General features: G+C 44.3%; 1 protein-coding gene across 16 annotated transcripts in view; it reads right to left on the bottom strand.

The window, feature by feature from the left end:
• The window catches only part of frmd4a (FERM domain containing 4A), a 151,968-nt gene that overhangs the window by 50,462 nt on the left and 80,543 nt on the right, over positions 1-20,963 (bottom strand). For 15 of the 16 annotated variants that reach the window (XM_082962652.1, XM_082962646.1, XM_082962653.1 and 12 more), the window contains exons 2-4: positions 8,527-8,592; positions 3,437-3,531; positions 640-732 (exon numbers count right to left, since the gene is read on the bottom strand). In XM_082962652.1, coding sequence (XP_082818778.1) covers positions 640-732; positions 3,437-3,531; positions 8,527-8,592 — 254 coding nt within the window. Of the gene's footprint in view, positions 1-639; positions 733-3,436; positions 3,532-8,526; positions 8,593-18,278; positions 18,870-20,963 lie in introns of those variants that run through there. The other variant, XM_082962658.1, reaches the window with a different exon arrangement.

Genomic DNA, 20,963 nt, shown 5'->3' with positions numbered 1-20,963 from the left:
GTTAGCTGTTCTGTTGTGTCTCCAACGCATCGGGTTGCTCAATATGTTGTTAAGGAATGACCAGTCCCTGGAGCCTAGAACACATTATAGGGACTTCTGAAGTACTGACCAACACTTGTCAACATTGTGTGTGCGTGTAGCCTTTCCGGTCAGACAATTTCACTTCAGATCCTGTACCTTTTCTTCACACTACAATGACCTCATGGAGAAGTGAGTGCACGCACAAACACGCACACGCAAGCTCAGGATGTGTGTTATGTAAGAGATCAGCCTTTGTCAGAGCAGTACAAATGGACTGGCAGGAGGAAGGACTGGTTTTATAACCCTGCGACTTAACTGTGTGTCAGATCAGAGCAGAAGCACCACTTTCCAGGGATACAACATCTTACTCAACACTTGACACACACACAGACACACTGAGGCTAATATATAATAGCTAGACACAAGTATCACTGAATTATGAATGGCGTTCTCTTATAGTATTATAGAGTTATCGTCTGCCTTTTTCACAGAGCCATGGTAGTGTGTGTGTGTGTGCAGACGTCTGTCTGACTGTGTGCATGTGTGTGTGCCTGCTGTATGTATGTAGGTACATGTAGGTGCTGTACTTGTATGTGTTCATGCATGATATGACCATACCTGACACAGAAGTATAGGATGATGGGTCCAGACTTCTTGGGGAACTCGTGTTCTAGAACCCTCCGGTCCAACTGCAGCCAGCTGAAATGACCTCTGGAGACACAACAACCAGTCAACTGTTAGTAAACCACACACCTAACCAATGAGGAGTCAATCTCAGTTCACTACAGAACTGACCAATGGGGAGTTAACAAACTAAAGAACTGACTTATGTTGACTGAGCATGAAATGTAAAAGTAGGTATGGCCAGATATGTACTGCGGATTGAAAAACCTTCTCGACAATGTAAAAATACTGCAATAGTATAGCCAGTCCACTGCGCCCCACCCCATCTCTCTCTCTCTCTTTCTCTCTTTCTGACAGGGGATGAAAACTGCAGAGGCAGCTTGTCACCCTGATAACCCTGCATGGTCTCCTGGGCAACATGCACTGGTCTTTTTTCTATTTCTCTTGTTCAGAGTTCAGCTCTCTCAGCTCTCAAACACAGAAACAACAAAGCTACATCATATAGAGCCGAGGGACTGAGGGAGAAACAGAGAAAGACAGAAACAGAGAGACAGAAACAGAGAAACAGAAACAGAGAAACAGAAACAGAGAAACAGAAACAGAGAGACAGAAACAGAGAGAGACAGAACTGGGGGAGAAACAGAGAGAGACAGAAACAGAGAGACAGAAACAGAGAGACAGAAACAGAGAGACAGAAACAGAGAAACAGAAACAGAGAGACAGAAACAGAGAGACAGAAACAGAGAAACAGAAACAGAGAGACAGAAACAGAGAGAAACAGAAACAGAGAGACAGAAACAGAGAGAAACAGAAACAGAGAGACAGAAACAGAGAGAGACAGAACTGAAGGAGAAACAGAGAGAGACAGAACTGAAGGAGAAACAGAGACAGAACTGAAGGAGAAACAGAGAGAGACAGAACTGAAGGAGAAACAGAGAGAGACAGAACTGAAGGAGAAACAGAGAGAGACAGAACTGAAGGAGAAACAGAGAGAGACAGAAACAGAGAGAGACAGAAAAAGAGAGAGAGAGAACTGGGGGAGAAACAGAGAGAAACAGAAACAGAGAGAGACAGAAACAGAGAGAGACAGAAAAGGAGAGAGACAGAAAAAGAGAGAGAGAGAACTGGGGGAGAAACAGAGAGAGACAGAAACAGAGAGAGACAGAAACAGAGAGAGACAGAAACAGAGAGAGACAGAAACAGAGAGAGAGAACTGGGGGAGAAAAAGAGAGAGACAGAAACAGAGAGACAGAAAAAGAGAGAGAGAGAACTGGGGGAGAAACAGAGAGAGACAGAAAAAGAGAGAGAGAGAACTGGGGGAGAAACAGAGAGAGACAGAAAAAGAGAGAGAGAGAAAAAGAGAGAGAGAGAACTGGGGGAGAAACAGAGAGAGACAGAAAAGGAGAGAGAGAGAACTGGGGGAGAAACAGAGAGAGACAGAAACAGAGAGAGACAGAAAAGGAGAGAGACAGAAAAAGAGAGAGAGAGAACTGGGGGAGAAACAGAGAGACAGAAACAGAGAGAGACAGAAACAGAGAGAGACAGAAACAGAGAGAGACAGAAAAAGAGAGAGACAGAAAAAGAGAGAGAGAGAAAAAGAGAGAGAGAGAACTGGGGGAGAAACAGAGAGAGACAGAAACAGAGAGAGACAGAAACAGAGAGAGACAGAAACAGAGAGAGACAGAAACAGAGAGAGAGAACTGGGGGAGAAAAAGAGAGAGACAGAAACAGAGAGACAGAAAAAGAGAGAGAGAGAACTGGGGGAGAAACAGAGAGAGACAGAAAAAGAGAGAGAGAGAACTGGGGGAGAAACAGAGAGAGACAGAAAAAGAGAGAGAGAGAACTGGGGGAGAAACAGAGAGAGACAGAAAAGGAGAGAGAGAGAACTGGGGGAGAAACAGAGAGAGACAGAAAAAGAGAGAGACAGAAACAGAGAGAGACAGAAACAGAGAGAGACAGAAACAGAGAGAGAGAGAACTGGGGGAGAAACAGAGAGAGACAGAAAAGGAGAGAGACAGAAAAAGAGAGAGAGAGAACTGGGGGAGAAACAGAGAGAGAGAGAACTGGGGGAGAAACAGAGAGAGAGAGAACTGGGGGAGAAACAGAGAGAGAGAGAACTGGGGGAGAAACAGAGAGAGAGAGAACTGGGGGAGAAACAGAGAGAGAGAGAACTGGGGGAGAAACAGAGAGAGAGAGAACTGGGGGAGAAACAGAGAGAGACAGAAACAGAGAGAGACAGAAAAGGAGAGAGACAGAAAAAGAGAGAGAGAGAACTGGGGGAGAAACAGAGAGAGACAGAAACAGAGAGAGACAGAAAAGGAGAGAGACAGAAAAAGAGAGAGAGAGAACTGGGGGAGAAACAGAGAGAGACAGAACTGGGGTGTGCATGTCTCTAGCTATGTCTTTTACAAATGTCACCCAGCAGTGGGTATGCCAGTGGAGTTGTTGAAAGGGTCTGGAGATAGGGATGAATGAGAGATATAAAATATCACAGACTGTTGGCCTATGTAATTCAATAACAAACAGTATTCAAATGAGAGCACTAGGACTGGGACTAGCAGGCTGGGACTAGACTGTAGGATATCTGTTTTATACTCCCACAATAACAATCAAATGGCATCTTCACATTTCAAACATACATTTCTTTCCTTGTGTGATAAACAGGCCAGGGTGTTCCCATTAGAGGTGTGTTAGTGCTGGGCTGGAACAAAACCCTGCACTTCACATAGCCCCCCCCAGAAACAGGACAGTCCTATATCCCTGATCATAACAGTAAACCAGAGGGACTTACGTTTCGTCTGTGTAGGAGATCCCAAAGTATTCCTTCTCCTTCAGGTTGAAGTGGGAGGCCACCAGATCTAACAGGTCCTTGGCCATCAACTTGGGCTGCGGGGAAACACATACACACAGGTAGGGTCAGTATGATGTATGGTGTGTGTGTGTGTGTGTGAGTGTATTGTGTCAGAATGTGTGAGTGATTCTGTTTGTGCATGTTCAGGTTGTGTGTTAAGCTAAATGTGACACTGTATTCTAATAGCTAGTGATTTACTGCAGTGACTCAGGGCTTTGACTGACACTGCTCAGGAGAGAGGAGGGGGAGGGGGTGTCTGAGAGTGACAGATGTTTAAGTGTTGCTGACAGTGCAGGTGTGTATTCTCTCTCTCTCCCAGAGTGTGTGTGGGGGTGCCCCCCTCCCCGACCTACACTCCTACTGCAGAATCACAGGAATAAGTAGAGACCTCTACCACTGTGGGTACAAGTAAAACAGCTGATCATCTAATCAACTAATCATAGTCTTCAACAAATTGAAATACTGTAAGGACGCTTATGTTTTCTCCTCTGTCACAATAACATCACACGTCCATCCAAAGCCGCTGAACACAGAAACACATCATTGAAGACTGCAGGCTAAGACCTTGTCAGCACACTGACTATTGTACAGAGAGGCGGAGAGGAAGTCACAGAGAGAGAGAGAAAAAAAACAGAGAGAAAAGGAGAAGGATTGAGGGAGTGAGGGATGAGAGAGCATGCGAGAGAACAAGAAATAATGAAAGACAGAAAAAGATCAAGAGGGAGAGAGATGAGAGAGTGGCACACAGAGTTCTGCCATGTGAATGTGCTAGTGATATTCAGAGAGAGAACCCCACCCTGGGGTTAAGCATGGGTGTGTCTCTGCCTGGCTACACACACTGACAGCACAGCATCACACCCACACCTACCACAAACACACTGCAAGCACGCACACACATACAGGCTCGCTAAAAAAATGACATATGCACATTCACTCACTCACACGCACAAGCTCGCACACACAAAATCCACGATTCACACTCTCAACCCTTGGGCCAATCCTTTAATATCTACTCACTGATCCACTACTGTGAGCTATTTAAAGTAAACGTGGTGATGTCATTCAACCATGAACACACACACACACACACACACACACACACACACACACACACACACACACACACACACACACACACACACACACACACACACACACACACACACCACCATCTACACTGACCTAGATATACTAAAAGCTACGCCTACACAAGGATACTGCTACACAGAAAGACTCTGGAGAGAGAGAACGAAAGAGGGAGAGAGAACGAAAGAGGGAGAGAGAGAAAGAGGGAGAGAGAGAGAGAGAGAGAGAGAGAGAGAGAGAGAGAGAGAGAGAGAGAGAGAGAGAGAGAGAGAGAGAGAGAGAGAGAGAGAGAGAGAGAGAGAGAGAGAGAGAGAGACAAAGAGCTACGTTTAGAAATACCAAACCAATACAGATAAATAAACTCTCTCTATGTCTCTCTCTTTCTGTAGTGTTGTAATGTGCTATAGTGTATAATTGAGGTAATGAGTGTTTTGGTTGAGATTCAGACCTAGAAACAGTTTCTCATTAACGAGTAGCCACGCCAACAATAGTCATTAGACTTGACTGGCCACACCATCCTGGCTATAAATAACCAATCACAGGAGATGTGGAGAGACAGACAGCACAATTATGGAGGAACTATGAGAAAGTTAAAGCTAGAGAGAGAGAAAAAGAGAGTGAGAGAGATAGAGAGAGACAAAGAGAGTGGGAGAGAGAGAAAGAGAGAGAGTGGGAGAGACAGAGAGGGAGATAGAGAGATAACTAGAGAGAGATAGAGATATATAGCGAGAGAGAGTGGGAGAGAAAGAGAGGGAGAGAAAGAGAGGGAGAGGGAGAGAGAGTGGGAGAGAGATAGAGACAAAGAGAGTGGGAGAGAGAGAAAGACAGAGAGAGAGAGAGAGAGTGGGAGAGACAGAGAGGGAGATAGAGAGATAACTAGAGAGAGATAGAGATATATAGCGAGAGAGAGTGGGAGAGAAAGAGAGGGAGAGAAAGAGAGGGAGAGGGAGAGAAGTGACAAAGTGATAACAGTAGCAGCATCCTCTCCTGAATTGAGGATATCATGAACAGCAGCACTATAAAGATAAGCATGATTTGCCGATAAGGCCTGTGTGTGAGGTAGGCTTGGGCAGTAAACTCTATATACTGTATACCTGGGTATTTGGAAAAAAACATAGGATGGTTTTTCAATCCTGTCAATACCATTTAAACTATTTACTTAAAGTTTTTTTAATACATTTGAATATTTGTAGCTACTTTTTTAATAAATACTTGCAGTCAACTTGGTCAATACCATAGGAGATAAAGAAGATTGTGTACCTCACTTCACCTGTGGCATCATTTTTCTGTGGCATCATTTTTCATTACCCCAGTGATCTAGTTACAGTATGGCATTCCCAACTAAATGTTTGCCAGCTAGATATAACTTTTAAGTGAACTGTTTAAAATGTACTAAATGCTCTGCAGCTGTGCAAGCCTAGTGTAATTTAGTAGCTAGTTAGCTATCTAGCTAAGAGGTTAGCTTCTTCCTAAATCAAACTTCGCTTGGTACCAGCAGATAATCCCTACCTGGAACAAGAGCCTTGCTGTCTAATATTTGTTTTGTGTGTACAGCAAACTGTGAGTAGCATTTTTGAGTTACTTGTATACTTGTACAGTTTAGGTCAGAGACTATAAAATGTTTGCAATGCGCTCGTTAGCATTTAGTTAGCATTCTCTGTGGGATTTTACATGTAGTTGTTGGAATTGCTAACCTTCGGATTACAGATCCTCAGGGGTTTGAATAACAGCGCATCTTGTGTTCAGTGCCGGTATTACCGAATATCCCGGTATGGCACAATGTCGCTATGAAGGTATGACAATCTGGTTACTGTGTAAGTCTAGTGTGAGGCGCGTGTGAGGCGCGTGTGTGCATTTGTGTGTGTGTGTGTGTACATGCGTGTGTGATGACGTGAGAGTCGGAGTAGACATTTAGCGGAAGTGTAATCATGTTTAGTGGTAGAGCAGGATGGAGATATGGACAGTGTGACTGACGCCCATTAAATAAAGGCTACAGAGAGAGATTGTACACATCGGCAGCACCGTGGCAGTATTAGCCATTGTTGAGCTCTAGCCTACATCTCTCTCTATCTCTTTCCGTCTGGTCTCTCTGTGTCTGTAGCCTATGCTGTGAGCTTTTTAGATAAACTGACGTTCAACCCAAAACTCATCTTCAGTCAGGAAGTGTCGGTCCACAGGCAGCAACACCTGCAGACCCACCAATCAGACACACCTATACACACACCCCTATTAGCCAGAGCCCCACTCAAGTCTTTTACTCCCCAGGCCAGTCAGACAGCCCCGTGTTAATAGTTATCATCGTCAGCACCACAGGTCTACAGTACAGCTGGGGCTGAGACAGGGAGACAGAGGGGGAGGGTTGGGTCGAGTGAGGACTGGAGCCCTAACTGTGGGCTGAGATAGGAAGAACGTCACAACTTATCTTAATAACTGGCAAGTATGAACGTCAAAATGATTTAGAATCTTTACCATCCTCCACCCTGGAAGGCTGTGTGAGAGGTAAGGGTAGACCTGCCCTGTCAGTGGTGGTTCACAGGTAGAGATATATAGGAGCTGCCCGATGGTTTTGGGGCCCTATGGGGTCATTACCAAAAATCTTTCCCTCCCTAAAAGGGGGAGAGCCTCACCACTATCCAGCTCACAGGAAAACCAGGAATAACATGGGAATTCTCTAGGGTCCCATTAACCCCTCAACGGCATACTGAACATCCACCCCACCGAAGAAAGAGAGGAGGAAAAAGAGAGAGAGACCTGCTTTGCTGAAATAATTATAAACAGAGAACAATCTGTATCTGTTCCTTCTCTCTGTGTGTGTCTATCCTATTTCCTCTCTTCTCCCGTCATATTAAATCTCGGTCTTTCTCGCTCTGTTTCCACTCCCCCTGGCTGAGAGAATGAAGGGACGAGAGGAAGGAAGAATAGAGGATGAAGGGAGGATGTGATCGAGCTATGTGGAGAAATATGAGGCTTAGAGAAAGAGGTAGAGAGAATGAAAGAAGATAGCAAGAGTGCGAGGTGAGGATAGGGCGAGTGAAGCAAGGAAGTGGATGAGCGAAAGAGAAATCCTCCCTTATACAATGAAGGTCTATTAGAGATGGACTGAGAGAGAGGTGGATCAGTTCTGCCATTGTAATCAGATCACACTGCATGCAGAGCTATCATCTCTTTTCCACTACTCTTCCTCTCTCTATGTTCCACTTTCTACTCGCCTCAACGTACTCTGTCCTCTACTCTACCTTCTCCACCTGCTGTCTCCTGTCCATCCAGAACTATCTTTATTTCTGTATGCTCTGCAGCAGCAGTAAGATTTCCTCATGAACAGACAAGACTGTCAGTGTTACTGAAGAGGGTTAGGAGGACACTAGGACAGAGGAGGGGGAAGGGTGCTCCATTGTTGTGATGAGACTGCTATGAAGAAATATTGTTAGTCAGAATCATTCTTCATTACAGAGAGAGTAGGGACAAGGGAGGGCAGAAGGAGGGGGAGGTGGGGGAATTAAGAAGACAAATAGGGGCGAACCACAGTTTAGGACATAATTAGGCTAGACAGACAGACAGACAGAAAGACAGAGCTGCACGTTTGACTGACTGACGGACTGACTGACAGGACTCCTTAACGAGAGAGGGTGTGTGTGTGTGTGTGTGTGTGTGTGTGTGGAAGGATCAGGTGAGCAGAAGACGGAGCAGTGTTGTCCAGTCAGCAGTAATTGAGCTCCTGAGGTTAGCGCTTACACACACACACACACACACACACACACACACACACACACACACACACACACACACACACACACACACACACACACACACACACACACACACACGGTCTCCTTATCCCTCCCCCTCAACCTTAAGTATGTGTGTGTGGGTCTATGTATGTGTGTGTGGGTCTATGTATGTGTGTGTGTGTGTGTGTGTGTGTGTGTGTGTGTGTGTGTGTTTACCTGTACAAGGAGCTCAAGCTTCCTGTCGTCCAGAAGATGGACCTGACATCGCCTCCCCTCTGTCATCTGAGAGAGAGAAGGAGAGAGAGGAAAGGGATTCATATTGCAATCAATTCAGTGGGCAGATCACGTGGGCCTTGAACCTGCGACCTTGTGTTTGTCAGTCCAACCTCTTATCACTAGCGTTGCAACATGGATTCAACAGTAATAATTCACCAATAACCAAAAAAGGACAGATAACAACTGAAAATGTGAACAAGGGCATGTGGTCTTCAGTCCTCCTCTCAGCAATGGAGAACACACACACACACACACACACACACACACACACACACACACACACACACACACACACACACACACACACACACACACACACACACACACACACACACACACACACACACACACACATACACACGGTGCTGTAGAATGTTTAAACTCATCTTAGACTTAACAAGGTTAGCAGAGCTGAAAACACACAATAGGCCAAAATATTCAATTTCCTGTGTGTGTGTGTGTGTGTGTGTGTGTGTGTGTGTGTGTGTGTGTGTGTGTGTGTGTGTGTGTGTGTGTGTGTGTGTGTGTGTGTGTGTGTGTGTGTGTGTGTGTGTGTGTGTGTCTTCCTGCTGGACATATCTGACATTCCTCTGATAAAGGGGGAAGTCCACCAACAGCTTGAGACAATCAGACCATTAGACAGACAGAGCTTTCCTTCTCTTTCCCTCTACGTCCACTGTATTATCCGTCGTGTTCCTAATGTGTGGTGTGTGTATGTGTGTGTGGTGTGTGTGTGTGTGTGTGTGTGTGTGTGTGTGTGTGTGTGTGTGTGTGTGTGTGTGTGTGTGTGTGTGTGTGTGTGTGTGTGTGTTGAGTACATGTGGACTGTGTTTGCAGTGTAACAGGAAGAGGAGATCCTGAGGAACACAAACACACCAGGCCCCACCCACATCCTCACATCTGGAGGAATGGAGGGGGAAGGGAGTGGAGGAGGAAAGGGGAAAGGAGGACGGGAGAGACTTGGAAAGAGAAAAACGCCAGAACCCCAAGGGGTGATGCGTCCTAATGTGTTTTTAATGTGCTTCCTATCGTTCCATCTCCAAAACATGAGTCAGCCTACAGGGAGGAGGTCAGTGACCTGGCAGTGTGGTGCCGAAGTAACAACCTCTCCCTCAACGTCAGCAAGACCAAGAAGCTGATCGTAGACTACAGGAAACAGGGGGGCGAGCACGCCCTCATCCATATTGAAGGGGCGGCAGAGGAGCAGCTTCAAGTTCCTCGGCGTCCAAATCATTAAATACTTAAAGGTGGTTGAAAAAGTTATGCATTGGCCCTCAAATCCTCAAAAAGGTTCTACAGCTGTACCATTGGGAGCATGTTGACTGGCTGCATCACTGCTTGGTATAGCAATAGCACCACCCTTGATCGCATGGTGGTACAGAGGGTTGTGCGGACAGCCCAGTACATCACTGGGGACGAGCTCCCTGCCATCCAGGACCTCTATATCAGGCGGTGTGAAAAGAACCATCTACACAGACCATCTGAGTTAACCTTTATCTTTATTGACCTTTTATTCGATCTTTGCATCGTCTCTATGCACACCCCACACACTCACAGGACCATGCACACTCACAGGGCCCTGCACACTCACACTCCAACACACACACTGTCACTCCAACACACACACACACACACACACACACACTCCATCATTTGCTCACTCACACATAACATGTACATACATTTATACTGACTCTACACACCCACTCACATACAAGCTGCTGCTACTCTGTTTATCTTATATCCTGTTGCCTAGTCTCCTTACCCCTATACATATCTACCTCCATCACTCCAGTATCCCTGTCCCCTTACCCCTATACATATCTTCCTCCATCACTCCAGCATCCCTGTCCCCTTACCACTATACACATCTACCTCCATCACTCCAGTATCCCAGTCCCCTTACCCCTATACATATCTTCCTCCATCACTCCAGCATCCCTGTCCCCTTACCACTATACACATCTACCTCCATCACTCCAGTATCCCAGATCCCTTACCCCTATACACATCTGCCTCCATCACTCCAGTATCCCTGTCCCCTTACCACTATACACATCTACCTCCATCATTCCAGTATCCCTGTCCCCTTACCCCTATACATATCTACCTCCATCACTCCAGCATCCCTGTCCCCTTACCACTATACACATCTACCTCCATCACTCCAGTATCCCTGTCCCCTTACCCCTATACACATCTACCTCGATTAGACTCCAGTATCCCAGTCCCCTTACCCCTATATATATCTACCTCCATAACTCCAGTATCCCAGTGCCCTTACCACTATCCATATCTACCTCCATAACTCCAGTATCCCAGTGCCCTTACCACTATACATATCTACCTCCATCACTCCAGTATCCCTGTCTCCTTACCCCTATACATATCTACCTCCATCACTCCAGTATCCCTGTTACCTTACCCCTATACATATCTACCTCCATCACTCCAGTATCCCTGTCATCTTACCACTATACATATCTACCTCCATCAGTCCAGTATCCCTGTTACCTTACCCCTATACATATCTACCTCCATCACTCCAGTATCCCTGTCATCTTACCACTATACATATCTACCTCCATCACTCCAGTATCCCAGTCCCCTTACCCCTATACATATCTACCTCCATCACTCCAGTATCCCTGTCCCCTTACCCCTATACATATCTACCTCCATCACTCCAGTATCCCTGTCCCCTTACCCCTATACATATCTACCTCCATCAGTCCAGTATCCCAGTCCCCTTACCCCTATACATATCTACCTCCATCACTCCAGTATCCCTGTCCCCTTACCACTACACATATCTACCTCCATCACTCCAGTATCCCAGTCCCCTTACCCCTATACATATCTACCTCCATCACTCCAGTATCCCTGTCCCCTTACCACTACACATATCTACCTCCATCACTCCAGTATCCCAGTCCCCTTACCCCTATACATATCTACCTCCATCACTCCAGTATCCCTGTACATGTAAATATGGTATTGCAAAAAAACTTTTTAAATATTTCTTGTATATAGTATGCTTACTTACTTTATTGTGTATTTCCTATTTCCTATTCTTATTTCTCAATTTTTTTCTAGTAATATATTGTTATTGAATTCCATTGTTGGGTTTTGAGCATTTCACTGTACTTTCACTATGCATGTGACATAAAAACTTGAAACTGAAACATGTCACGTCAGACACACACACCAATCTCTAAAACACACACACACACACACACACACACACACACACACACACACACACACACACACACACACACACACACACACACACACACACACACACACACACACACACACACACACATTAATGTCTATCGCTACCCATCTCTAAAACACATACACACAGTAATGTCTATCGCTACCCATCTCTAAAACACACACTAATGTCTATCGATACCCATCTCTAGAACACACACACTAATGTCTATCGCTACCCATCTCTAGAACACACACTAATGTCTATCGCTACCCATCTCTAGAACACACACACACTAATGTCTATCGCTACCCATCTCTAAAACACACACTAATGTCTATCGCTACCCATCTCTAAAACACACACACACTAATGTCTATCGCTACCCATCTCTAAAACACACACACACTAATGTCTATCGCTACCCATCTCTAAAACACACACACACACTGTCTATCGCTACCCATCTCTAAAACACACACACACTAATGTCTATCGCTACCCATCTCTAAAACACACACACACACTAATGTCTATCGCTACCCATCTCTAAAACACACACACTAATGTCTATCGCTACCCATCTCTAAAACACACACACACTAATATCTATCGCTACTCATCTCTAAAACACACACACACACAAATGTCTATCGCTACCCATCTCTAAAACACACACACACACACACACTAATGTCTATCGCTACCTATCTCTAAAACACACACACTAATGTCTATCGCTAGCCATCTCTAAAACACACACACACTAATGTCTATCGCTACCCATCTCTAAAACACACACTAATGTCTATCGCTATCCATCTCTAAAACACACACACTAATGTCTATCGCTACCCATCTCTAAAACACACTCACTAATGTCTATCGCTACCTATCTCTAAAACACACACACACTAATGTCTATTGCTACCCATCTTTAAAACACACACACACTAATGTCTATCGCTACCCATCTCTAAAACACACACCTCCAGCACCCCCTTCAGACACAGTAACACGTTACAGTAACAGAGCGACAGACTGAGACGTAAACATGTAACATAACCATGGAAACAGTCCTGGCCAGGGTCAGGGCGGGGCTAACACACACACAGCATTTCACTCTACTTGTGCATGTGACAAATAAAACTTGAACCACACACACTGGGAGGTATCATGGGATTGCCATGTGAAGTCATTGGTTTTTCGATAGGTAGCAGGCTTATGAATTTCTTTTAGCTGTGTGAACCCCTTTTCACCCATTACAACACTCTATATAGCGATAATATGACATTTGAAATGTCTCTATTCCTTTGGAACTTTTGCGAGTGTAATGTTTACTTTAATTGTTTGTTTATTATCTATTTCACTTGCTTTGGCAATGTAAACATATGTTTCCCATGCCAGTAAAGCCCTTTGAAATAAGAGAGCGAGAGTGAGGGCAGAAGGCAGGTGGACAGTCAGCCATCTCATATTGACAAACACCCTGAGTCATCCCCCTGGCATAGTTCTGCTGCTGCACCTCTTATAACACAGGATCACAACAAGTTCCTGTGACTTTGTGTGGGTAGTGTGTAAACCTCACCATGTGGTCCACTATAGCAGCAGGGTGAGAAGATGGATGTGAGAATTGGCAGGGGGCTGAGGACAGAAATAGAGACCGTGACAGACAGAGAGAGAGAGAGAGAGAGAGCAAGAGAGATAGAGCAGAGCAGAGAGAGAGAGAGAGAGGGAAATGTCTATATTCCTTTAAACCTTTTGTGAGTGTAATGTTCACTAATTATTCTGTTGTTTATTTCCCTTCTGTTTATTATCTATTCCATTTGCTTTGGCAATGTAAACATATGTTTCCTATGCCAACAATGCCATTTGAATTGAAATTGAAAATTTAATAGAGAGAGAGGTTTGCTTTGGTAATGTAAACATATGTTAATTTTGATTGTTTATTTAACTTTTATTTATTATCTATTTCACTTGCTTTGGCAATGTAAACATACAGTTGAAGTCGGAAGTTTACATACACTTAGGTTGGAGTCATTAAAACTCGTTTTTCAACCACTCCACAAATTTCTTGTTAACAAACTATAGTTTTGGCAAGTCGGTTAGGACATCTACTTTGTGCATGACACAAGTAATTTTTCCAACAATTGTTTACAGACAGATTATTTCACTTATAATTCACTGTATCACAATTCCAGTGGGTCAGAAGTTTACAAACAATAAGTTGACTGTGCCTTTAAACAGAAAATTCCAGAAAATTATGTAATGGCTTTAGAAGCTTCTGATAGGCTAATTGACATCATTTGAGTCAATTGGAGCTGTACCTGTGGATGTATTTCAAGGCCTACCTTCAAACCCAGTGCCTCTTTGCTTGACATCATGGGGAAATCAAAAGAAAACAGCCAAGACCTCAGGAAAAAAATTGGAGACCTCCACAAGTCTGGTTCATCCTTTGGAGCAATAGCCAAATGCCTGAAGGCACCACGTTCATCTGTACAAACAATAGTACGCAAGTGTAAACACCATGGGACCACGCATCTGTCATACTGTTCAGGAAGGAGATGCATTCTGTCTCATAGAGATGAACGTACTTTGGTGCGAAAAGTGCAAATCAATCCCAGAACAACAGCAAAGGACCTTGTGAAGATGCTGGAGGAAACAGGTACAAAAGTATCTATATCCACAGTAAAACGAGTCCTATATCGACATAACCTGAAAGGCCGCTCAGCAAGGAAGAAGCCATTGCTCCAAAACTGCCATAAAAAAGCCAGACTATGATTTGAAACTGCACATGGGGACAAAGATCGTACTATTTGGAGAAATGTCCTCTGGTCTGATGAAACAAAAATAGAACTGTTTGGCCATAATGACCATCGTTATGTTTGGAGGAAAAAGGGGGAGGCCTGCAAGCCGAAGAACACCATCCCAACCGTGAAGCACAGGGGTGGCAGCATCATGTTGTGGGGGTCAACAAAGTCAAGGACAACAAAGCCAAGGTATTGGAGTGGCCATCACAAACCCTGACCTCAATCCTATAGAGAATTTGTGGGCAGAACTGAAAAAGCGTGTGCGAGCAAGGGGGCCTACAAACCTGACTCAGTTACACCAGCTCTGTCAGGAGGAATGGGCCAAAATTCACCCAAATTATTGTGGGAAGCTTGTGGAAGGTTACCTGAAACGTTTGACCAAAGTTGAACAATTTAAAGGCAATGCTACCAAATACTAATTGAGTGTATGTAAACTTCTGACCCACTGGGAATGTGATGAAATAAATAAAAGCTGAAATAAATCATTCTCTCTACTATTATTCTGACATTTCACATTCTTAAAATAAAGTGGCAATCCTAACTGACCTAAAACAGGGAATTCTTACAAGGATTAAATGTCAGGAATTGTGAAAAACTGAGTTTAAATGTATTTGGCTAAGGTGTATGTAAACTTCCGGCTTCAACTGTATGTTTCCCATGCCAATAAAGCCCTTTGAATTGAATTGTTTCCCATGCCAATAAAGCCCTTTGAATTGAATTGTTTTCCATGACAATAAAGCCCTTTGAATTGAATTGTTTCCAATGCCAATAAAGCCCTTTGAATCAAATTGTTTCCCATGCCAATAAAGCCCATTGCATTGACTTGTTTCCAATGCCAATAAAGCCCTTTGAATTGAATTGTTTCCGATGCCAATAAAGCCCTTGGAATTGAATTGTTTCCAATGCCAATAAAGCCCTTTGAATTGAATTGTTTCCCTTGCCAATAAAGCCCTTTGAATTGAATTGTTTCCCGGCCAATAAAGCCCTTTGAAATGTATTGTTTCCCATGCCAATAAAGCCCTTTGAATTGAATCGAATTGAGAGAAAAAGAGAGCGATAGTTCAGGATTGTTTCAAGACCCACCCCTGTGTGAGCTGAGCTCTGCCCTGAGGCTGCTGCCAGTGTTTGTGTGTGTGTGTGTGTGTGTGTGTGTGTGTGTGTGTGTGTGTGTGTGTGTGTGTGTGTGTGTGTGTGTGTGTGTGTGTGGTGTGTGTGTGTGTGTGTGTGTGTGTGTGCCTTTAGTCCAGCTTCCTTTGATGGGCTTAGTTGTCTCTCCCTCTCTGTGGTTGAAGGTTTAAAGTGGCTGCACCTGCACTCAAACAACCTCCACCTCTTCTACTGCTATTCTCCACTCGCCTAGTAGTAGAATAACCTTATTATTAGGTAGTATTACCTCTATTAGAAATACAGTACCAGTCAAAAGTTTGGACACATCTACTCATTCAAGGTAACTCTGGGTCTTTCCTTTCCTGTGGCGGTCCTCATGAGAGCCAGTTTCATCATAGTGCTTGATGTTTTTTGCGACTGCACTTGAAGAAACTTTCAAAGTTCTTGATATTTTCTGCATTGACTGACCTTCATGTCTTAAAGTAATGGACTGTTGTTTCTCTTTGCTTATTTGAGCTGTTCTTGCCATAATATGGACTTTGTATTTTACCAAATAGGGCCATCTTCTGTATACCACCCCTACCTTGTCACAACACAATTGATTGGCTCAAACGCATTAAGAAGGAAAGAAATTCCACAAATGTACTTCTAACAAGGCACACCTGTTAATTGAAATGCATTCCAGGTGACTACCTAATGAAGCTGGTTGAGAGAATGCCAAGAATGTGCAATGCTGTCATCCAGTCAAAGGGTGGCTACTTTGAAGAATCTAAAATATAAAATACTTTTTTGGTTACTACATGATTCCATATGGGTTATTTCATCGTTTTGATGTCTTCACTATTATTCTACAATGTATAAAATAGTAAAAATAAAGAAAAACCCTTGAATGAGTAGGTGTGTCCAAACGTTCAACTGGTACTGTATCACTCTAATACCGTGTCTCAGCCCACGTGGACTGTGGCTTTTGTTATGTGTTGCACTCATTTATCTTGCTGTGACATGTGCACTATGCAGCACTACAGGCCACTCCCCAGGTCCTGGAGTTTAGTTCTCCCACAGTTTCAGAACGTAGTTGTAAATGAGCTGCCAGTCAGCTATAGTCTGGTCTGTGAATATTCTCCCCAAATGACTCCTCTGTGTTCCCAAGATTTCCTAACACCACTCAGTCCATGCTGCCTGTGCAAGGTCTCCCTGTCTGGACCAGAGGTAGATTATCATAGAGATCACTGGCCAGAAATCCGCTGACCCCCTAGACCTGAAATGCAGACACAGATAAGGCTCTAGCTCACACACACACACACACACACGCACACACACGCACACACACCGACTGTCTTATCTACATACAGGCAGCATATTCTCTCTCTGTTATACTAAAGTACACCAGAGAATGAGGAGGCTTTGCTTGAGGCACTAAGGGAGAAGAACACCACAATAACAGGCACGGTTACAAATCACTGGCTCTGCTGTTTACGTAACCCAATCCAAGGAGGACAAGGTCACTAAATCTACACAATATTCAATGATACATTTTAAAAAAGAAAGTAAAACATCACTACGAATTGAAGGCTACAACATGTGACAAAGTTCTGACACTTGCTACACTGAATGGGTGTGAATGTTACCAAAAATAGATACTTCTAGTACGAAGTATTAAAAATTTATGTATTTACTACCGTAAGTCGCTCTGGATAAGAGTGTCTGATAAATGACTAAAATGTAAATGTCAGCTAATTCATAGACTAGACTATCAATCTCACCGGATCACCTTCCACTAAATGCACTGAAACATCATGAGACAGCAGTCAGATCAAATCTACTAGGGCCACAAGACCAATGCTTAGAACCGGAGATTCCCATAACACTAAAGTAATTTACTCTCCAGTACACCTATGCATGGGCTGTCTAGTCATGACAATAACAATCCACCATCTGTGAATGTAGCTGACAGGTTTGAAATCTTACATGGTATCCCTATTAGGCTAAAGCACGAGTTGAAGAGCAGTTCTTGAAACATTGTATCATTGTGGCCCTAAACTGGAATCACAATCTCTGCAATTTGGTACGCAGCCAGGCTGTGTCCTTCCACGCGCACAATAACACTGTAATAACACATCACAAAATATTCCCTATTCACATGGTGGAAATAGACACGATGCTAGTCCAGAGAATGAGGCATGATTGTGAGTTTGAATCCGTAAACAAGCTGCAGCCTAGCTCTACACTATCAGAATTACATTTTTGACCCATTGCCAGGCAAGTTTGAATGCATCCCCTGCAGGCTACAGATGATAACTGCCTCTAGTCACATCGGTAGACAGGGTAGAAATGATTGCTGGTTTTCTGATAGTTGGCTAACCATGCTATTTCTATTTTAGCAAGGCTTTTCGATTGTAGCCTACCAAGCGATATATTCAAAACACAAACCCGCATTTCGGGATAAACTACAAATGGACCATGTTACACACAATACACACGGTCGCATAATGAAAGTGGCCGACGTTTTTGACATGGGTCGATAGGCCAACAGTAGAAAGACGAAGATCGACATTTACCTTTGGAAAATGTCTGGTTCGCTCAAAAACAATTCCACACGGACTTTTAGATTTGTCGAGCCTGAAATAATCCCAATAAACGATGCAATAAATCCAGTTGGTAAAATTCTTGTTCCCCGGCCTAGAACGCCATCAGCATCCATGCAATAGTGAGTGACCGGTGCGACTCACACAGGAGAAGCGTTGCAACCCTATCCCCGTTTTTCGTTAATCCGGGTTGATAACGGAGCCAAACCATCCCATCTCCTTCTGAACGAGCTCTCTCCCACACACAGCGACCCTGGCCCGCTTCCAACCAGCAGCGCTGCACCGTTCAATGGTTCATCCTCCCACCGAAACAGAGGGCTTCTTCCCGGCTATTCAGACCACCCGAGCACCCCCACTCTCCCTTGAGACGCCGGCGCCCAGCAGAAACACCAACGCAATGAACATGCAGAGAGGGAGACTGTACCAAAGACGAAAGACAGAGGGGACTGACGGAATCAAATCATGCCAAACTGTCTGTGCGAGTCAATTAATCCACAGTATTTTCTTTTCTTTTCCTCTGGTCTGTTCTGTCATCAACGCTGCTAGTTCGAAAACATGATAATAAATGGGGGCTGGCTTTGGGGGCGGGGAGAGAGTAAAGGGGGAATTTTCTTTCTGCAGCTCTCAGTCATAATAAATTGTAGCCGACTGTGTATGTGTGTGTGTGTGTGTGTGTGTGTAGCCTACTAGGAACAGCCGAGGAACGACCTACAAATAGACATCTTGATCTGCGCATCAGGAGCCAAACTTCATCTGGGAAAGGTCTCTGTCTCAATTCAATGAAAGGGCTTTATTGTCATGGGAAACATGTGTTTACATTGCCAAAGCAAGTGAAAAAACACACACAAAAAAACAATAACAACAACAACAATCTACAAATCAAATTAAACAAAAAGACAAAAACTATCAGACACACTTATTGTTTGTGTACATAGATTTTATAATATCATAGGTCGCCCCCAACACTGCTTTCCATCAGTTTATACAGCAGGCACTCATGCCAAATTGAGTCAGAAGCTTTTTTTAAATCAACAAAGCATGAGAGGACTTTGCTTTTGTTTTTGTTTGTTTGTCTCTCTCTCAGTACAATCAGAAATGTTCATGATATCCTCAATTCAGGAGAGGATGCTGCTACTGTTTTCACTCTCTCACTACTCTTTCTCTCCTCCCCCCTCTCTCTCTTCCTCCCTCTCTCTCTCGCCCCCCCCCCCCCCCCCCTCCCTCACACTCTTTTCTTGCTTGTTTCTAAAACAGTTCTCCTAGCTAGCTCTTTTGTTTGGTTTGGCTATAGATGCTGCCTTGTGGTTCAAACTCCAGCCGTTGAACTGCATCTCATTCTGAATGACCTAAATTTGGCAACTGTGTTCACTGTAGGCTACAGTTGGAGAAACCGTCAGAACTACTGCATTAATCAGCTTTACAGTTATTCAGTCTCCCATAAGGTGTAGGTCTCAGAAAATACATTTGAATAAAATGCTCATAGGCTTAATAATATTGACTATTTTGTCCATGTCTGTGTGTCCACTGATCTGCCAGTGGGTGGCCTTGTCATATGCTGGTGGCATGACAGTTGGAGCCATAGTATGTGCAACTTTCTTCTTGCTTACACAGATGAGTCACTAGACCGTGGTTAAACCATATAGCTGTCCTCATAGAGATACAGGAGCTATCATATAGGATGGCTGAACCTGAGTGACTATAGGTCTGGAATAACATCATCTATGCCGTGGGGTCATACTGTCTTAGCTACCCACTCGTTTGAATGATGCCTGTGTCAAATAATTTGAACATCCAGGTTGACACCATGATAGTAACATTATAAAGAGCATCCTCACTAGAATAACATTGTCTCATTCAAACCGTCAGTGTCAACATGGTGTGTTAAAATCCCAGATTGCAGGTAGCAGAATATGGGAACTATGGTTCCGTGTTGTACTGTAGAGGTGAAGAGAAATGAAAGAAGTGTATCCTTTTTCTGTTAGGTTTCTGTGTTTCTGGGTATTTTTGGCTTGTTCCAGACATCGGAAACTAGCCTGTCCAACTTCTCCAGTTGAGGAGGGAGGGAGGGAGGGAGGGAGGGAGGTAGGGAGGGAGGGAGGGAGGGAGAGGGAGGGAGAGGGAGGGAGGGAGGGAGGGAGGGAGGGAGGGAGGGAGGGAGGGAGGGAGGGAGGGAGGGAGGGAGGGAGGGAGGGAGGGAGGGAGGGAGGGAGGGAGGGAGGGAGGGAGAGTAAAGGAGAATGGGGGATATGAGGGGAGAAAGGGAAGACAGGAAAAGAGTTAGGGACAGGGGGAAATAAGGAAAATTAGAGGTTAAGGGGTAGGGAAGGAGGAGGGGGAGAAACTGAATGTTTGAACTGGAGGAACCCATGAAGCACTGGACCTGCTGTAATGGATGAAAATGAAGAGAGGAAGAAAGAGCACCAGGGATAAAGGGGTAGAAAAATCTCAAACAACTGTGTGACAACAAGAAACATGGTGAGAATGACAGTAAAAGTAATGGGGATATGGTGAGTTGTAGGGTAGAGGTGGCGTGGTGGTGTTAGTGTGGGAGGAGATGGGGTTAGGGGTCTGGGTTAGAGGTAAGCTATATTGGTGGAATGTGATATAAACAGTTCATTAATGCACGATGGAGACTCTTTAACCCTGGTTCTGCGTTGC

This window comes from Salmo salar, chromosome 16 (assembly GCF_965601325.2).
Source record: "Salmo salar chromosome 16, fSalSal1, whole genome shotgun sequence".
Taxonomy (NCBI): Eukaryota; Metazoa; Chordata; class Actinopteri; order Salmoniformes; family Salmonidae; genus Salmo; species Salmo salar.
The sequence above is the reverse complement of the archived record's forward strand: the minus strand, read 5'-3'. Positions and strand labels throughout refer to the sequence as shown.